We start from the raw sequence: 15,908 nt of genomic DNA, 5'->3' as shown, positions 1-15,908 counted from the left end.
TAATGAAGTATTGCTCTCTATTTTGAATTTAAATCAATAAAAAAAAATGTCCGAGCTACCCTGGATTCCGCACTACTGTGAAATTTTACCAATGCAATATTGCAGCTCATGGTGCAACGCAAGTTTTCGGATATAAAGCCTCGAAATGTGGCGAAAAGTATGATATAGTCGACTCAGCAACCTTGGTAATTGTGTGCTTGATAAGTCGCCGATTTTCCACTTTCTTCTGTGACGTCAGTATACCGTACATCCGGGTCCTTTTCACCGTCGCCTGGTGGCATAATGATGAACTGATCCGACAATAATAACAACATCAACCGCCTAATAATGTTGTACTGGCAAGAGCGTTAGACGGTTCCTGATGGTATCGATGTGGGAATTTTCACCGATAACAATACCTTTGCATCAAGAATGGAATCCTTCATCCATTCATTGGAAACACCATCAGGGAGCGGAACACCGAAAGCCCAGGCCTCAATGCCGGATTGCCTGCCTCCAGAGGTTAGTAGGTATTTTCGTTTAGGTTTTGATTTCCTCAGTTTAATATGATTCTGCGCTTGATGATTTGCAGGTTGAGGAAGGAAACGTAGAGTATAAGGTGAGTTCTTCAGCATGGTTCTGACCTGGGTCTCAAACTGGATGAGGTTCCTTGTCAAGCGGGAAAAATTCTAAGCTTGGAAATAGTAAACGGTTTTCATCATCTCGTTCGAGTTCATCACTGTTGGAATAGAACTGAAACGGTTGCAGTTGTTATCGAGGAAATTCGCCATTAGAAATTTTCGATGCTACTTTTTAGTATGATGATGATGTAATATTTTACCTGGATGCGCCATCTCCAAAATAGTGCTTCGTGGCAAAATATTATTGCTGGGGACTTAGTCTGAATATATTAAATTTAAGCCCGCTCGAGCGAGAGGTGAATGTTTCCGAGAGAAGGATAGATTTATCAAGAAAGTGAAATTGAAGTCGAGGAACACCTGGACCCTGGTGTTGATTTAGTTGGATGGAATATCTAAGTTTTGTTCTGAGGAGTTTCCTTGAACGAGGAAAAAAATTCTAAGTATTCAACTGAAAAAAAATGTCGGTGGGAATCGAGTTTCTAACATTACCGTCGTGAAATAAAGTTGGTACCCGTTAACTCCCAAGATCTGATTCATAATCCTTCCTTCTGGCAACTACAAACTTCTCTTTAAAGTAGTTAACCTTTTAACTCCCATGAGTGACCAAGACAGAATTTCTCTTTACAATATCAATACAATATCAAGCATAGAAGTGATGACACTTAACACAATCAGATGTTACTCTTGGCTTAAAATAACTTAAACTGCCTAAGGGATAAAAGAGAATGAATGATATGCACTGTTTAATGCAGTAATCTTCTTGACAACTTTATCAGACCAAAGCGATATTATTCGATTTAATCATAGAAATATTCTGTTAGGTTTTTACCGTAAATAATATATAGATTTAGCCAAGCCTAAAAGCGGAGCTCGCATTTTTTTCCCGTATGTCTCAAGGGCACAACGCCTTGCCCTGGCCAAGACTAGAACCGGGGTCGTCCAACTTGGAGCCCAGTGCACTGACCACTGGACTACTGAACAAAGCCGTGGTGTTGGCATGCCTGCAGTGCAGTTGACCACACATGTTAAAAGTAGCACCTTGTACAGTCGTACGGTCATACATCCAAATTTTTTCGGCTTGATGGGTTACTACTATTTTATATAATTATGGGGCTACGCTCTGCGAGCTCCACTACTAGTCCCTCCTGTGTTGTTTCCTGATACTTTCATCGCTTAAATTTTATAACCATTGATGCCTATATCTTGAGTGTTTATTTGCAAACAAAAAACAGCTTTTCAGGGCAACTAGCCACCCAGACTTTTTAGAAATAGCCTTCCTTGTGTCACACAAGAATGGTTACATCTAACCCTATGCAGTTTTTTCCCCCATAACTCCAAATTGCTCCCATAACCTAAGAAACATACTCAGAATTCTAATGTGACAGGGATAAATTGGATACAGAACCACCTTGTGAATGTCTCAGGGTTAAAATTAATTATTATTATTTATTTACTAATATACGTGAAAAATTAATGCACATTTGATTGGTTAAAAACAAGTGCATTTATCATTTAACGCGAGTGCAAAGTTGTGACATAAGTGCAAATTACAAAAAGTGCTCAAGCACAGCCAAAATTTTGTGTGTCTTGACTTTCTGTGATGCATTTTTCATGTAAATTATGAACAAGTAACAACATGATTTCAAGTGCAATTTGGTGTAAATAAGCACTTGTAAATTTTTAAAAGCTAACAAATTGCACTCGTCTCATGGGCTTGTGTTATTTTATTGTCTTTGAAAATTTACTTGTGCTTTATAACACCAAATTGCACTCAAAATCATATTGTTACTTATACAAATTACTGCTATTCATATGACAGCTGAAGCTTGTAAATCCATCTCCTTCTCGTCTTGAGCACCTTGTCACTCAGATGAAGTGGCGGTTACAGGAAGGTGAAGGAGAAGCAATTTATGAGATTGGTGTTGGAGACAATGGTATGTGCGTGGGTTTGACTGGGGAAGAGCTGGAGTCTTCCCTGAAGACACTTAATGTCATGGCATCAAAGCTTGGAGCTCATACTGCTTTATTAAAGAAAGATGATGGTATTGTTCATGGCAGAAAGGTTGCAGAAGTTCTTGTGAGACGAGTGCCAGATGATCAGCAGGTATGTAATGATTTTGTGACATACTGATCACAATGGAAATGTTTTTGAAATTTTATTGCATGGAGAAGAAGAATCCAGTCAGACTACAATTAGCACACTACCAATAATGTTGAATTACTTTGACATTTGCATTTTGTAATATCCAGTGTGAACTGTCCTGGGATGGTGAAATTCCCCAAATAGTTCCTGTGTTCTTGGTTTTCTATGTGTGATAAAAATGGAATGACATGTTGGAAACATATATCCCTCTTTCTCATCTTAACCCTTTCACTCCCACAAGTGACCAAGACAGAATTTCTCCTTACAATATCAATACAATATCAAGCAGGCAGGTGATGAGAATAGAGAAGAATATCAATCATGGGATTATTAGTTGATCCAATACCAAATTCTCTGAACTAACATGATAAGAATTGTATGGCAGATAGTAAGGAGAATTACTAATTGGATCTTGGGAGTGAAAGGGTTAACATCCACTGTCATGCTGTCAGACATCAATCTCTTTATCATTCTCTTAATCTCTTGTTTACTTACACCCCATCAAATGTAAGCATAATGAATCTATGAAGGAAAATTGGATTTTTAAAATTCAGGCCTTTTTTTGATTTAACGAAGGACTATTTGTGTACTGATGGATATTTGCCCAAATCAAGGTGGATAAAGTTGAAAACCTTGACTTCAAAATTTAAAGGTGGCAGGGAGCATTTTGAAATCAGAACTTCTAAAAATGATGTTGTCCCTGCACTTTGTATTTGTTGTGTGGTGATAAGACTCCTGTTTCAGCTAAACAACATTTTGATAAAAGGGGGGAAAGTTTCTAAAGAGACTGGTGCTGCATCAGTGAGAGAGTATAGCAAGAAAATTTAGTATTATCAACTGAGTTGTAATGTAAATTGACCACTGTAAAGATTTTCAAAGCTGACATTTTGAGTGTTTGCTCTTCATCAGTGCAAATGACATAGGGCTAAGGCTTGAAATGTCAGCTTTGAAACTCTTAATGGTAGCCAATTTATGTTTTCAACTCAGTCAATATCACTGAATTACCCTAACACTTTGATCAACTATCATAGCTGATTATCAGTAATTCAAAAAGTTAACAAATCAAAGTGTTCACCACTTCACGGGTTTATTTGGAAACAACACAGTGACCAGCTCCCAGTTGGCTTGTTAGCTCAGTTGGTAGAGCACTGCACCAGTATCGCAAAGGTCATGGGTTCAAATCCCATACAGGCCTGAATTTTTTTTTCAGGCCTTCTTTTCACTACTGTTTAAGTAGTGTTCATAACTGCGAAGATCACTTTCATATTCACCTCTATCCACAGTTCAAATATATGACTTTCATATTTTCACAGCTGTTTAATTCAAAGTGTATTATAGAGAGAAAGAATTGCATTTATTCACCCTAATTTTCGTGTATTTATCTAATTTCTTTTCAGTTTATTGACATAAGACTTGCTGTGTTGGGGAATGTTGATGCTGGAAAGAGCACATTACTTGGAGTCTTGACGCATGATGAGCTAGATAATGGCCGCGGACGAGCAAGGTTGAACCTTTTCAGACATCTTCATGAAATACAAACAGGTCGAACATCAAGTATCAGCCATGAAATACTTGGATTTAGCAGCAAGGGAGAGGTAGGCAAAGATCGAAAGTTAGCCACAAGATTTCCTTTGGGTGCACTTTCATAAAAAATTGAAAGCTTTGAATACTGTATTTCCTTCCTTTAGTACCTATGTTCTAATAAGTGCCCTCCCTTGAATAAGTGCTCCCCATCCTTCCTCTCTTTATTGAATGGAAGGGATACACGGAAAACATATATCTATTGCCACTCTATTCATAATTTTTAAGGTTTCAACTACGATGGAATCAGTACAGTTAAGTAGTTTCTTAATAAGCACCATCCTTCCGAGAAGCACCCTTCCTGTTAGGTACTTCAGTAAAAAAAAACTTTTTAAGAATGCTATCAAATGTAAAACCACCTTCACAATTTGGGTTAATAGAGAAAAAAGTAACTCATGTTTTACATATACAGTTGTAATCATATTTGGGAAGGTTTAGAAAGGTGGTTTTAATTTGTCAATATTTCACAGGCTTTGAACCAAGTTATAGTTTTGTAAATGTTTTATGTTTACAAGGTTGTAAACTACAGCGAATCTCGAACGGCAGAAGACATCTGCGAGCAGTCAACCAAGTTGATCACTTTCATCGATTTAGCTGGGCATCACAAGTATTTACGAACAACAATCTTTGGTTTAACTGGTCATTCTCCAGATTTTGCCATGCTGGTCATTGCTGGAAATGCTGGAATAGGTAAAGGACTCGTGTCTCAGTAGGGCTGTGAACTCAACTTTTTTCTCAGTTGACGTTTGGCAAACTGAAATTGAAAAAGATTGTTACAAATTTGAAGTTACAAATGAATGATGGGACCAAAGTTGTGGAATAAGCTACCAAGTTGTGGAATAAGCTACCAAGCGAAATCAGAACCCTCCCATCATTATTTAGTTTTAAAAATCACATCCGTAAATTTGATTCGAGCGCAATGGTAGAAGACGACAATTGTTCCAATTGTATCAATCTATTCTCTTTTTAATAATTCATCCCATTAGTCGATAGTTAACAGGTTTTTAACTATATTATATTGTTAATTATATTGTTAGGCTTTTTTTAATAGTTCATTAGAGACCAGTTAGTAGGTTATTAACTATGTTAAGTGTCCCCTATTAGTAGAGGGGTTTTTAACCCCATCGGCTAGATATTCAAGGCACATTAATAAAGTTTATGATGATGATTAATGATCATGATGACTTTTATGTCGTTGTGTGAGATAAACAATGGTAGCAAAATCATTTTATGTTGAACCAAATTTACCCCAACGTTAAGTGAACACTTTGACGGTCTGATTCTCCGAAACAAGCAGATTCTGTGTTTATCGTTGTCCCTATTTGCACTGATATCAAATGGCCTAGTAAGTTGTCTGTCAGCTGTCAAGTTTTGTGGAGAGGATGGAGGGATGGACTGCGTGAGGAAACAAAATTTTATAGGTTCTTCCATCGCAAACTTGGTAAAGATTTCAGAGGGAAGGATAAAAACAGTCGCTCTTGTCTTCTTACTTACTAAGTTGATTTTTGTACTTTTTATGTATAGTTGGAACTACAAAAGAACACTTAGGCTTGGTTATGGCATTGAAAGTCCCAACCTTTATAATACTAAACAAGAATGATGTTTGTTTACCAAAAACAATGGAACGGACGTGCAGAGTACTTGATCGACTTTTAAAATCTCCTGGCTGTAATAAGGTGCCAATGGTTGTCAAAACTGAAGACGATGTTATTACAGCTGCAACTAACTTCAACTCGAATCAGTAAGATTACAGCTTTCCTTATTCCTTATCTTAGTTCGCTGCATATGATTATAATAAAAACTAGTGGTTTTTCTTTATTTCAACGGAACAAACTCTTAATTAGTTCAGATGAACCCAGCTGTTTTTATCAATATTATCGACATACTGTCACAAAGTAGTAATCTTGGAATCATAATTACCTTTGGTATGATTGCTCAGGCCCCGGTTATTTGAAGGGTGGATAACGCTATCCATTGGATAAATCTCTATCCGGTGGATAGTGCTGTACGTTTTGTTAAAAGTTAAGAAGTGATATATAGGATAAAAAAATAGGAAAAAATTCAGTTGCGAAGAGCACAAAAGATGTTACTGAGTTTGGCGGAACACTTTTTAAAAGTAAGATGTGAAGTTTTTTCTTATTGAGTTAAATTAATCTGTTAAAACAGCCTGCATATATTGATACGACTTATCACCACCATTATAACAAAATACACTCAATGCTTTCTTTATAAAACAGAATTTACAACAGAATACGAAAGCACCCGACTAATCATACTAAAACAACTATTCGCCTCAGATTCAGTGAATATTGTTGAATAATCCCCGAGACGATTATTCAACAATATTCTCTCCGCCTTCGGCGAACAATTGTTAAAAATAAACGGCAGTTTTAAATATTTTCTGTGCAATGAATTTGGAAGTGTAAAGCGTGCGCGCCAGAAGGAGTGCGGAGCACAAGGTAAATGCAATTTCTCTTCCCACCCCTGCCCCCTTGGGTAATTTTTAAAATGTTTTTTTTTTTTTCGTCCCCGCCGCTCTTATTTTGCTGGCGATCTGGAGAATTAGATGAAGAAAAGAGGAGATCTGCTGAAAGGTCATACAAGTGGCCATTTAAATTTCCTGAAGCTTCGGCAAAATAATCACGAGTTTTAGTTGGCGTGTGGTTTGAGTTATCGGAATCCGACTGTAGTTTTCCATCTGAGAGGCTGGTGCATGTTAAAAAACTAATCTTTTATTGAAGATAATCCAAGCTAATTCAATTTCAAATACTTTTTTAAAAAAGTTGAAAATTGCTTTTATACTAGTATCTTTCATCCCTAGGGTAACTCCCATCTTTACAGTGTCTTGTGTGACTGGAGAAAATCTAAATCTTGTCAAGAAATTTCTCAACCTTGTGCCTCCGTCACGATCACCCATGGACCAGGAGAGACTATCCCAAGAATTGACAGAATACCAGGTATGAGGAAGTTTCGTTTTGCCTATAGTTAGTCGAGACAGGCAAAGGAGTAGACAAGCGACAAGTGGTGCTGGTGAAGGAAACAGCCGCTGACCCCCGCCGTTTGTCGCGTGCTCACTATTTCGCTCATTTCTACCAACTAAGATGCTTGGACAAGGTATTATGACTTTCTGAATCAGGGCGTGGCTATGGCAACCGAGATTTAGGGGGCTCATGTACCACCTCTTCAAAGTGAGGTGGAATTTCTTACAATTTAATGAACTTATATCACAGTAACTGTATGTTGGTCAAACTTCTTATTTGGTGAAAAAGAAAAACTTTGGTTTGCTGAAATACCAGGCAGCTTGACTGCTAATTTCACCCACAGGTATATTCTTTAACTTTTCCACTTCCTTTACTGTGTTAAAGAAGTTCACAAATATTCTTAGGACTTAAGGTTACTCAATAATCAGAGAAATACATTGTATTATGTATTTTAAGAATTTTTTTTCCTACTCATTAATTTTTGAACTGCTTTCATTTTCCAGGTGGATGAAATATTCAATGTTCCAGGGACTGGGCCTGTTGTGGGTGGCACTTTAGAGAGGTAAACAGTAATAAACGACATTGATAACACTGGCGCCCAAAAGAATGCTGGGATTGGTCAACCTAGTATCAGGTCCCTCGTGTGTCAAGTTCCTTTATTTGTCTTGTGTATCACCAGTGGGTGTGGTCTAGTCAACGTTTTAGGCCTCAGTAAAAGCTTGATAGCTTACCGTTTCTACCATCTGTAACGTCACATCACAACTAACCATTGGGAAATTAAAGCAGTTGTCTCAATATTCTCACGCATGATTGTCGGTTCATAAAACCGTTTTGCATAGATTAAGCATCGCGGTGTGAGTTTTATTTTTGCGTCTAGGGGGGTTGCAATCAATGTCGAAGTTCTCAGTTGTTATGAAGTCTAATCATGGATTTAAGTATTTAATTCGATTCTTTAGAGGAGTACTTCGCGAAGGAGATCAACTTCTACTCGGTCCGTCCACGAGTGGTAACTTTCAGCCAGTGACTGTGTTATCAGTGAAAAGGAACCGCGCCTCCTGTAGGGTGATACGAGCAGGCCAGGCTGCTTCGGTAGCGATCAGCGGTATCGACAGGAATTTACTAAGAAAGGTAAGTTCAGAACACAAAATGCGCCATCTTATTACTCCTAGCCGTATTCGAACGTTATCTATCTTTTTATGAATCTTTCTCTAATTTTTCTCCAAATATTGACAAGACCCGAAAAATTAGTTTTAGACAATGTACTCTTAATTTTTGCTCCTGTAGGAAAAAGTTGGTTTTGTTAAAATTATCCAGAGCTGAGTCTGGAAATTAACTCGATTTCACTTTGGTCTTGCATGCTACTTCTTGTGCTAAGGCCGAAAACGTGCACCAGTCTCTTTGCCAATCAGATTCGAAAGGTGCGTTTTCCGTGGTTGAGTAACACTGAGGCGTTTTTTTTTTTCCTTTCTCGCTTTTATTGGCTTCTTGGAGTTCTTAGCTTTTTTGCCGTCGTCTCTTCTTTGGTTTTGGTTTTATAGTGCTGTGTTGAAAAGCGTCTCCATTCAAATTTCGAACAGCTACGACTAGAAACTGATATGATTTTGTCAAGATTGCTTCAGCTTTCACGTCTCTTAAAATGTCATGGAATGTAGTTTCTTTTAGTGCTCCTTGCTAACTAAACATCTTAATTTGTACGTTCGTTAGGGGATGGTTCTAACAGATCCCGTTCAAAAGCCTCATTCCTGCTTTGGATTCTGGGCTGATGTATTTCTTCTTTATCACACCACATCAATAAGCAAACGCTTTCAAGCTACTGTGTACATTAGAAATGTTATTCAAACGGCTGTTATCGAGGAAATGAACAAGGTACGAATTGAAATGCAGTGATATTTTATGCTCGACTAGTAAATGTAAACCTCTCTCGAGGGTAATATTCCTTGTGTGAAATTTTTTTTTTTTTGTGGTAAAAGCGGTTTCACTTGCTTTCTAATAAGAAGCTCCTTGGTATCTGACGGCAACTCTAAACCAATTATAATTGATTTTTTTTTAATTTCTCGTGGTATTCTTTCCAACTTAGTTTTTTTACTGATGTTCCTGCGACTTCCAAAATCTTGACGAAGATTCCTTGTGTTGCATTGACAGGAATCCTTGAGGACCGGTCAAAGAGCAAAAATACGGTTCAGGTTCATTAAACAGCCAGAGTATGTTCGCCAAGGATCAAGGATCTTTTTCAGGGAAGGACATACTAAGGGTGTTGGACAGGTTCTGAACGTTATTTACCATAACCCTGACACCAACAGATGACAGCAGACGATCACAATTCTTACTGATACTATATACTCACAGAGGGCTGGGGCCCACAACACAGAGGGATTAGGGAGAGTGGATGCCAATCCTTACGCTGCTTGTTTGCGGATCCAGTCTAAACAGCGTGTTAACCGTGCCTTTTGGATAGACACTTCACTATTGGCAAGTGTAGTTTCCCTTTGGCTACGATTTTGGTGATCTGCCTTAAGGTGGCGTTTTGTCTTTGGCTAAGGGAGTCAAGCTGATTTTTTAAAATAAATTTGAATGGTTAATGCTACAATGGCAGGCTATTTTTCTTAAAATAGGATAGCAGAAAACTGATGTGGAAGGGGTTTCATTGTTGAGTAAAGCCAAGGAAGACACGTTCCGTGGGCAAGCCAGTATGTGCCCTTTACGCTTTAGTGAACAAAAGAGACTTTCAGGAGTAAAAAAAGCTTTTTTTGCAGCTAGAGATCGACTTTAAACACGTGTGTAATATCATATGTCGTATTCAAACAGGTCTTAACATAACATGACGACTGCACTGAATTATAGAAACATTGAAGGTTTTTAACTAATTTTACTGGATGTAAATGAGTGAAATGGTGTGTGCCGGTGATCTTTGAATGAAGTGCGCTTGATGTTTTGACAAACCAGTGTTTACATTATCAATGCCTATTGAATAACAATACACAAGCGCTGGTGTTGAAATGGTGTCTTCTTGTGTTTTTTACTTAAAACCAGTACCAGCTTGGCTTGAACAGCCAATAGCGTTAAGTTGCTATCGATGCTAACGTGTGCTAACCATACTGTAAAAAGGGGGACTGTGGTTTTTCTAAAATTTAGCTCTGGCCAGTTGTTTGGGTATAAGGGGCTTCTTTACCACTGAGATTAAACCACGCTTTAGTATATCGTTGCCTCCAAGGTCTCATAGTCACTCTATTATGTCTTGGACTATGTTTTTATTATTATTCTGTGCATATTTTGATAGCAGAGGTTTATCTGCTAGTGACAAACAAGCAGGTCTTTCCCGACTCCCAGAGAACAGTTCGGTCGCAGCTTACCTCTGGTTCACTCCTTTCCATGTCGACACTCTCCAATTAGAGCTTCGATATTTTTCTGGATGGCATCAATCGAATAACTTCGCTAATAATAATTATGTAGCTGAGTTCTGTTTGTTTCAAGAAGTAGTCAATTCTTTACCTGCGAGACTTCGACTTGTACTCAGATTTCCCTGTGCAAATATCGCGGCGTTAGCACGGCTTTAGGAGTCTGGGAGGAGAATGCATTTTGCTTATGTAGTTAGTGATGCGACAAAGAATGGATATTGGGACGGGTGCCTATAAACCAGCAGTTCGGGTAAGAACCGATTTATTCATTTGATATACGCAAAACAAAAAAACAAAGTTTCCAGACTAATTCCGTTTCACAAAGAAATTCTAGTTACTGCTTTCCCACATCTGGAGCGCTTTTCGATTGAGAATCGTACCAGCCAATCAGATCAAAGCAAGAGAAATTCTATTAAGAGTCAATGAGAACAACGTAAGACAAACCAACTTTTTGAAGCGCGGAAAGCACAGGTGACCAAGACACCATTGCTTTTAGTTTCTCATCTGATTGGTCGAGAGGAGGTGCAAGTTCTCTAGACCAATAAGAGTGCGAAGAGAAGCAAAACAAACGAAATCGCCGAAACCGCGTAATACCATTGACACTTATCTGAAGATTGCTCTAGGTCTATACAAAAGAGACCCAAAATACGTATGCCAAGCTGAAGCGTATACGTATCCAAAAATTGTTGTACTGTATTATTTCTAAGTAAGTATTTTCCGACGAAAATGACTGCATATCGTTGCGTGAGGTTGATTTGTTTTATTTCTGTTCTTCTACGAGATCTGGGCGGTGCATCTTCCGTAAAAATGAATCCATCGCCTTACGACAATACCTCCACAGTAGTTCTTTGTCTGCCGGTGATGTGCGATAAATTTTAAACAATATGTCCTTGATCATTTCTACCCTGGTGGGGTCAACTTGGTCTTTTCCTCGGACCCCAGAAATGTTTCTGCCGTATAGTTCGTCTGGCGTGAAGAGCTCGCGTAACAATCGGACAGCGAAATTCATTGTGGAATTTGACTTCACCTGCAGGGCAATGAGGTTGTCACGTGATATGGGAAAGTCTAGATCTTCCGGTAACGTCTGTTCGGTTATTTTAGCCATTTCAAGCTGTATTCGTTGACGAGCTGAGATCCCACGAAGTGACTTTGAGACGTCGAGAGGTCCTGATTGTAGTGGTTTAAGACCGCTTCCTTGGCATTCCATCTCAAAATCTACCTTTTCCTCGTTGTCGGGCGTAGTATTAATCATATGGGCTTCCGCTGAAGTAGCATTAGATGGGGCCTCTATATCTGTAGAATGAGAGGTAGATCTATTGTCTGTATTGTTTGTTAGGGTGGGTCGCAGAGGAGTGTTCAGTGGTGTTGCTGCCGGTATAGTATTTGACTGATTGGTGTTCATTATTTTTGCATTCGGTTGCTTTAGCATTGCAGCCCTATTTTGGGTTTCTCTTGTAGCTGGGTTTGAATGCTTTACCATCCCAGGGAAACTTGATTGGTTTGGCTGGTGGCTTTTCTGTGCTGAGGTTGCACGTGTTTGGTTGTCAGCCACGGTGGCAGTTGGCTGGCTTTCAGACATTGGGACACTTGATTGGTTTCCCATCAATGCCATATTCAACTGGTTTCCAATTTGCAGCCCATTTCCTCCAGCAGCTGATTTAGCTCCAATCATCGCCATAATCTGATCTATCTTATGCTCCATTCTCACTAATACTGGAAGGATCAAGGATAGTTTGTCATCCTGGAGAGCACTAAGCATACTCATGGTGGATGAATGAGGGGCTGTCAAGGCAGAGGGAACACCTTGTTGAAGAGGAGTTTGCAGAGCACTGTTAATCACTGGTGAAGTATACAGATTGGAAGGCAAAGTAAATTGGAAAAAGGTTGGAAGTGGTGTTACTCCTTCAATAGATCCATGAGCTGGAGATGGATGTGGCACTTGTGAATGCTGTGGAACAGCACAAGGAGCTTGATGAACTACAGGCTGAGGTATGGTATTTGAATGCTGTGTTAAGATTTGTGGGGACTGAAGCCCAGTTTGTAGATGCTGTGGTACTGTATTTGGAGTCTGAAGTCCAGATTCTAGTGGTTGAGGTACTGTGGGTGGGGACAGTAGTCCCGTTGTCAGATGCTGAGGGACTGTGTGCTGTGGCTGTGGTACTGTACTCAGAAGCTGAGGCTGGGTTACTGCATTTATGTGTGTATGTACTGGATATGGTGGCTGAGGTCTTGCCCCTGGAGTTTCTGAAGGTGGGATACCAAGAGCTGTACGCAGATGCTCAGATACCACATTTGAAGGCTGTGGATCTGCCTGTGAATGCTGTGGAACTGTTTTTGCATGCTGAGGAGTGATATGCATAAGATGAGGTAATAAATTAGCCTGCTGAGATGCTGGCAGTGAAGGGTTTGTAACAATCTGCGGTAGCTGAGGCACTGTATGTGGAGGTTGAGCCACAGTATATGGAGGTGTCACCTGCACAGGAAAATTTTCATCAGCCATTTCAAAGATGCAAGATATTACTTCCCATAAGTAGAGGGGACAAAAATACGTTGATAATTTCAAGTAAAACAAAGATCTGGAAGGCTAGGATGGGGCCTAATCTCACCAACTTTGCTCTAATAAGAATTGCTTGCAGACTGCTTTTGGTCAGTAAACAGAGTCTTTGTTAATCATGCTTGTCAATCAACATCACTAGAAATTGACACAATTTAATCAACTTAATTATAACAGAGGAAAGGATTGCACTGACATCCAATATCTTAATTGGCCCAGCCTGTGAAGCTAAGGTTTTCTGTGTGCACCTTAAAGTGATAAGCAGCAAAGTGGGTTTAGTAATTCATGATTAAAAAAAGATCTTTATAATTGAAATACAAGATGAAAACACTTCATACTGCAAGGGTACTACAAAAGCATTGCACCGATAATCATATCCTAGCAAGTTGTAGTGTTAGGATATCTCTCACATGACCTCAGTGGTATGGCATGGCAACAATTGTATCCATGTACTTCTGCGGGACAAAAAAATTGGATTTCCCAATTTTTTAATACAATAACCCTTGAACTGGCATGGGTGACCAAGATAAAATCAACCCAATATCAAGGGGATTACTGGTTGATCCAATACCAAATTCTCCAAACTAACATCAGAAGAACTATATGACAGACAGTAAGGAGAATTATTAATGAGATCCAAGAGAGAAAGGGATAAGTCCTTGAACTAATCGTAGCATTTTTCTTTCAATCCACACCCCCTTTCAGATAAGCACCCCTCCTATCAAACAAAAGAAGTAGTCATCATGCTTACCAAGACATCCTTGCTTTCTCCATTATTTTGCTTTGACTTTTTGCTCTTAAAAGAAAAAAAATGGAGAGGTTGCAGGGATAAGTTTTCATCAGAAGTTTGTCATGTATGTTTTTAAGTAAGCCTTTGTACAGGCCCAAGTGGCCCATGGGGCCGGTGCTTAGCTCCAGTTTCTTAGCATGAAGCGGCTAGGAGTATTGCTACTCCCCCCTGGATGGGGTGCTAGTCCATCGCAGGGTTACCCCCAGCACATTTGCTGGTACCCATTTGTACACCTTGGTGAAGAGAAGCACTGTGAGAGTAAAGTGTCTTGCCTAAGAACACAACACAATGACCCTGGCCAGGGCTCAAACCTGGACCACCTGATCCAGAGTCAAGTGCACTAACTATGAGGCTACCACACCTCCACAATGTATGCTTTTGGTTTGATATATATGGACAATACATCATGAAATTATAAGTATAAAAATGTTATCTTCACGCATACTGTAGCAGGGATAATATAAGCAGAAAAATTTAAAATTTAATTTAAAACCTCAGTAGTCATGAAATATTCTGGCTATTAAATCTTTTTGTGCAAAGTTTATTATTTAGGCCTGAAGTTAAACTTAATTTCTGCACAATTGCTTGAAGGACAAAGCCATTCATGAGGGGTAAATTTGCCATGTTGTTAAATCCAGAAGTGGCTCTTCGTCTTACAGTGGCTAAGCAAAATGCTATGATTGCGGTGTGCACATGGGGCACTTCAGAGAAAAAGGGTTGTGCCTCCACTAGCCAAACCTACAAACTCTTTTTGGCTCTTTCTTCACGTGGGGAAGGTTTAGGTTAGCTAGTGGACCGGAGGGAAGACTTGGTAAAACATTTGGTAAAATATGTACATCTAACTCATGCATGCACTGCGATTCCAGTATTTTTAATCAGTGAACACCTTGTATGGCGAAATCTACTCTTGTCAGTAATCGACATATTTCATTTACAAACGTAACAGATGACAGACAAATTTTTAAAACAAACTTGCTTTAAACCACCAATAGTTCTTTTTATTGTTATTATTGATATTATCCTTTGTAATAATCGTGTCATTCAAATGATTAATAGCAAAGTTATTACAAATAAACTACTTATATTATCTCTTTTATCTATAGCTCTGATGGGACGAACTTTCTACCTATTTATTTTGACCAGGATGTGGCTTGTCATCAGTTTTCCTCTAATAGAAATTTTAGGTGTCTATTTGTTCGACTGTCACCTGAAATTGAAAATCGAAGAACTTTTGCCACTGATACCGAGCGAATTACAGAGAGCTTGTTAGGTCAGTGCGCGTTCAAAAGGAAATCCGCGGACAAACTAACTCCACCGCGACCAAGTCGCAGCCACTATTGTAAACAAATATGCAATACAATGCGCTACAACGTAAACTACCAGAGAAACCGTTCAAAAGATCGTGTTTAGGGTTACCTTTGAAGTAAATTTTGAAGGAGTTCTCTTCCTTCCTCTCCCTCTTCGCTTAGCCGCATTAACCTGAAATAGTAACATTGACAGTATCCCTTTATAAAAACACTTGAAATTTTGAAAGTCTGTTATTCAATTCATATTTGAGAACTTAAGCACGACAGTCTTAATAGGAATTATTCTTACCGCTGTTTCAGATTCTTCTTCTTGATCATGAAAGTTGCCAGAGTCTGACATCGTTAAATTCACCCTCTAAAGCGCCAAAATACAAATTAGAGCGATGATTGCGTTCGTTCATCGACCTCGCAGACGCCTCGAGCTGTCCTCAATCGAGCCGAGTGACAACGGGACGCAGTCGCTCAGTAGCCAATCACAGATCAAGCTGATGAAATAAATTCGAGAAACTCTCTCTAGTACTTTCGTGACGCGGAATG

The 15,908-nt window shown here is 39.0% G+C and overlaps 2 protein-coding genes across 3 annotated transcripts; one reads left to right on the top strand and one right to left on the bottom strand.

The window, feature by feature from the left end:
* Nucleotides 1-248: 248 nt before the first annotated feature.
* Nucleotides 249-10,322, top strand: LOC113671932 (GTP-binding protein 2). 2 transcript variants are annotated; one of them, XM_089213282.1, is made up of 11 exons: nt 249-501; nt 572-598; nt 2,440-2,724; nt 4,161-4,358; nt 4,860-5,034; nt 5,869-6,085; nt 7,166-7,301; nt 7,829-7,887; nt 8,282-8,453; nt 9,030-9,191; nt 9,468-10,322. In XM_089213282.1, exons 1-11 carry the CDS (start codon nt 412-414, stop codon nt 9,627-9,629), a joined length of 1,683 nt encoding a protein of 560 aa, XP_089069408.1. In that variant the 5' UTR covers nt 249-411; the 3' UTR covers nt 9,630-10,322. The 2 variants fall into 2 exon arrangements, with proteins under 2 accessions (XP_089069408.1, XP_089069409.1); XM_089213283.1 differs by lacking the exon at nt 572-598 and having other exon boundaries at nt 263-501.
* Nucleotides 10,323-10,968: 646 nt separating this feature from the next.
* On the bottom strand, nt 10,969-15,842 carry LOC113671923 (uncharacterized). The gene is made up of 4 exons (XM_027188185.2): nt 15,661-15,842; nt 15,481-15,543; nt 14,026-14,070; nt 10,969-13,193 (listed from the first exon to the last, which is right to left on the bottom strand). The coding sequence occupies exons 1-4, from the start codon at nt 15,709-15,711 to the stop codon at nt 11,481-11,483; spliced, it is 1,872 nt and encodes a 623-aa protein (XP_027043986.2). The 5' UTR covers nt 15,712-15,842; the 3' UTR covers nt 10,969-11,480.
* Nucleotides 15,843-15,908: the final 66 nt, after the last annotated feature.

This window comes from Pocillopora damicornis, chromosome 7 (assembly GCF_964200805.1).
Source record: "Pocillopora damicornis chromosome 7, jaPocDami1.2, whole genome shotgun sequence".
Taxonomy (NCBI): Eukaryota; Metazoa; Cnidaria; class Anthozoa; order Scleractinia; family Pocilloporidae; genus Pocillopora; species Pocillopora damicornis.
The sequence above is the reverse complement of the archived record's forward strand: the minus strand, read 5'-3'. Positions and strand labels throughout refer to the sequence as shown.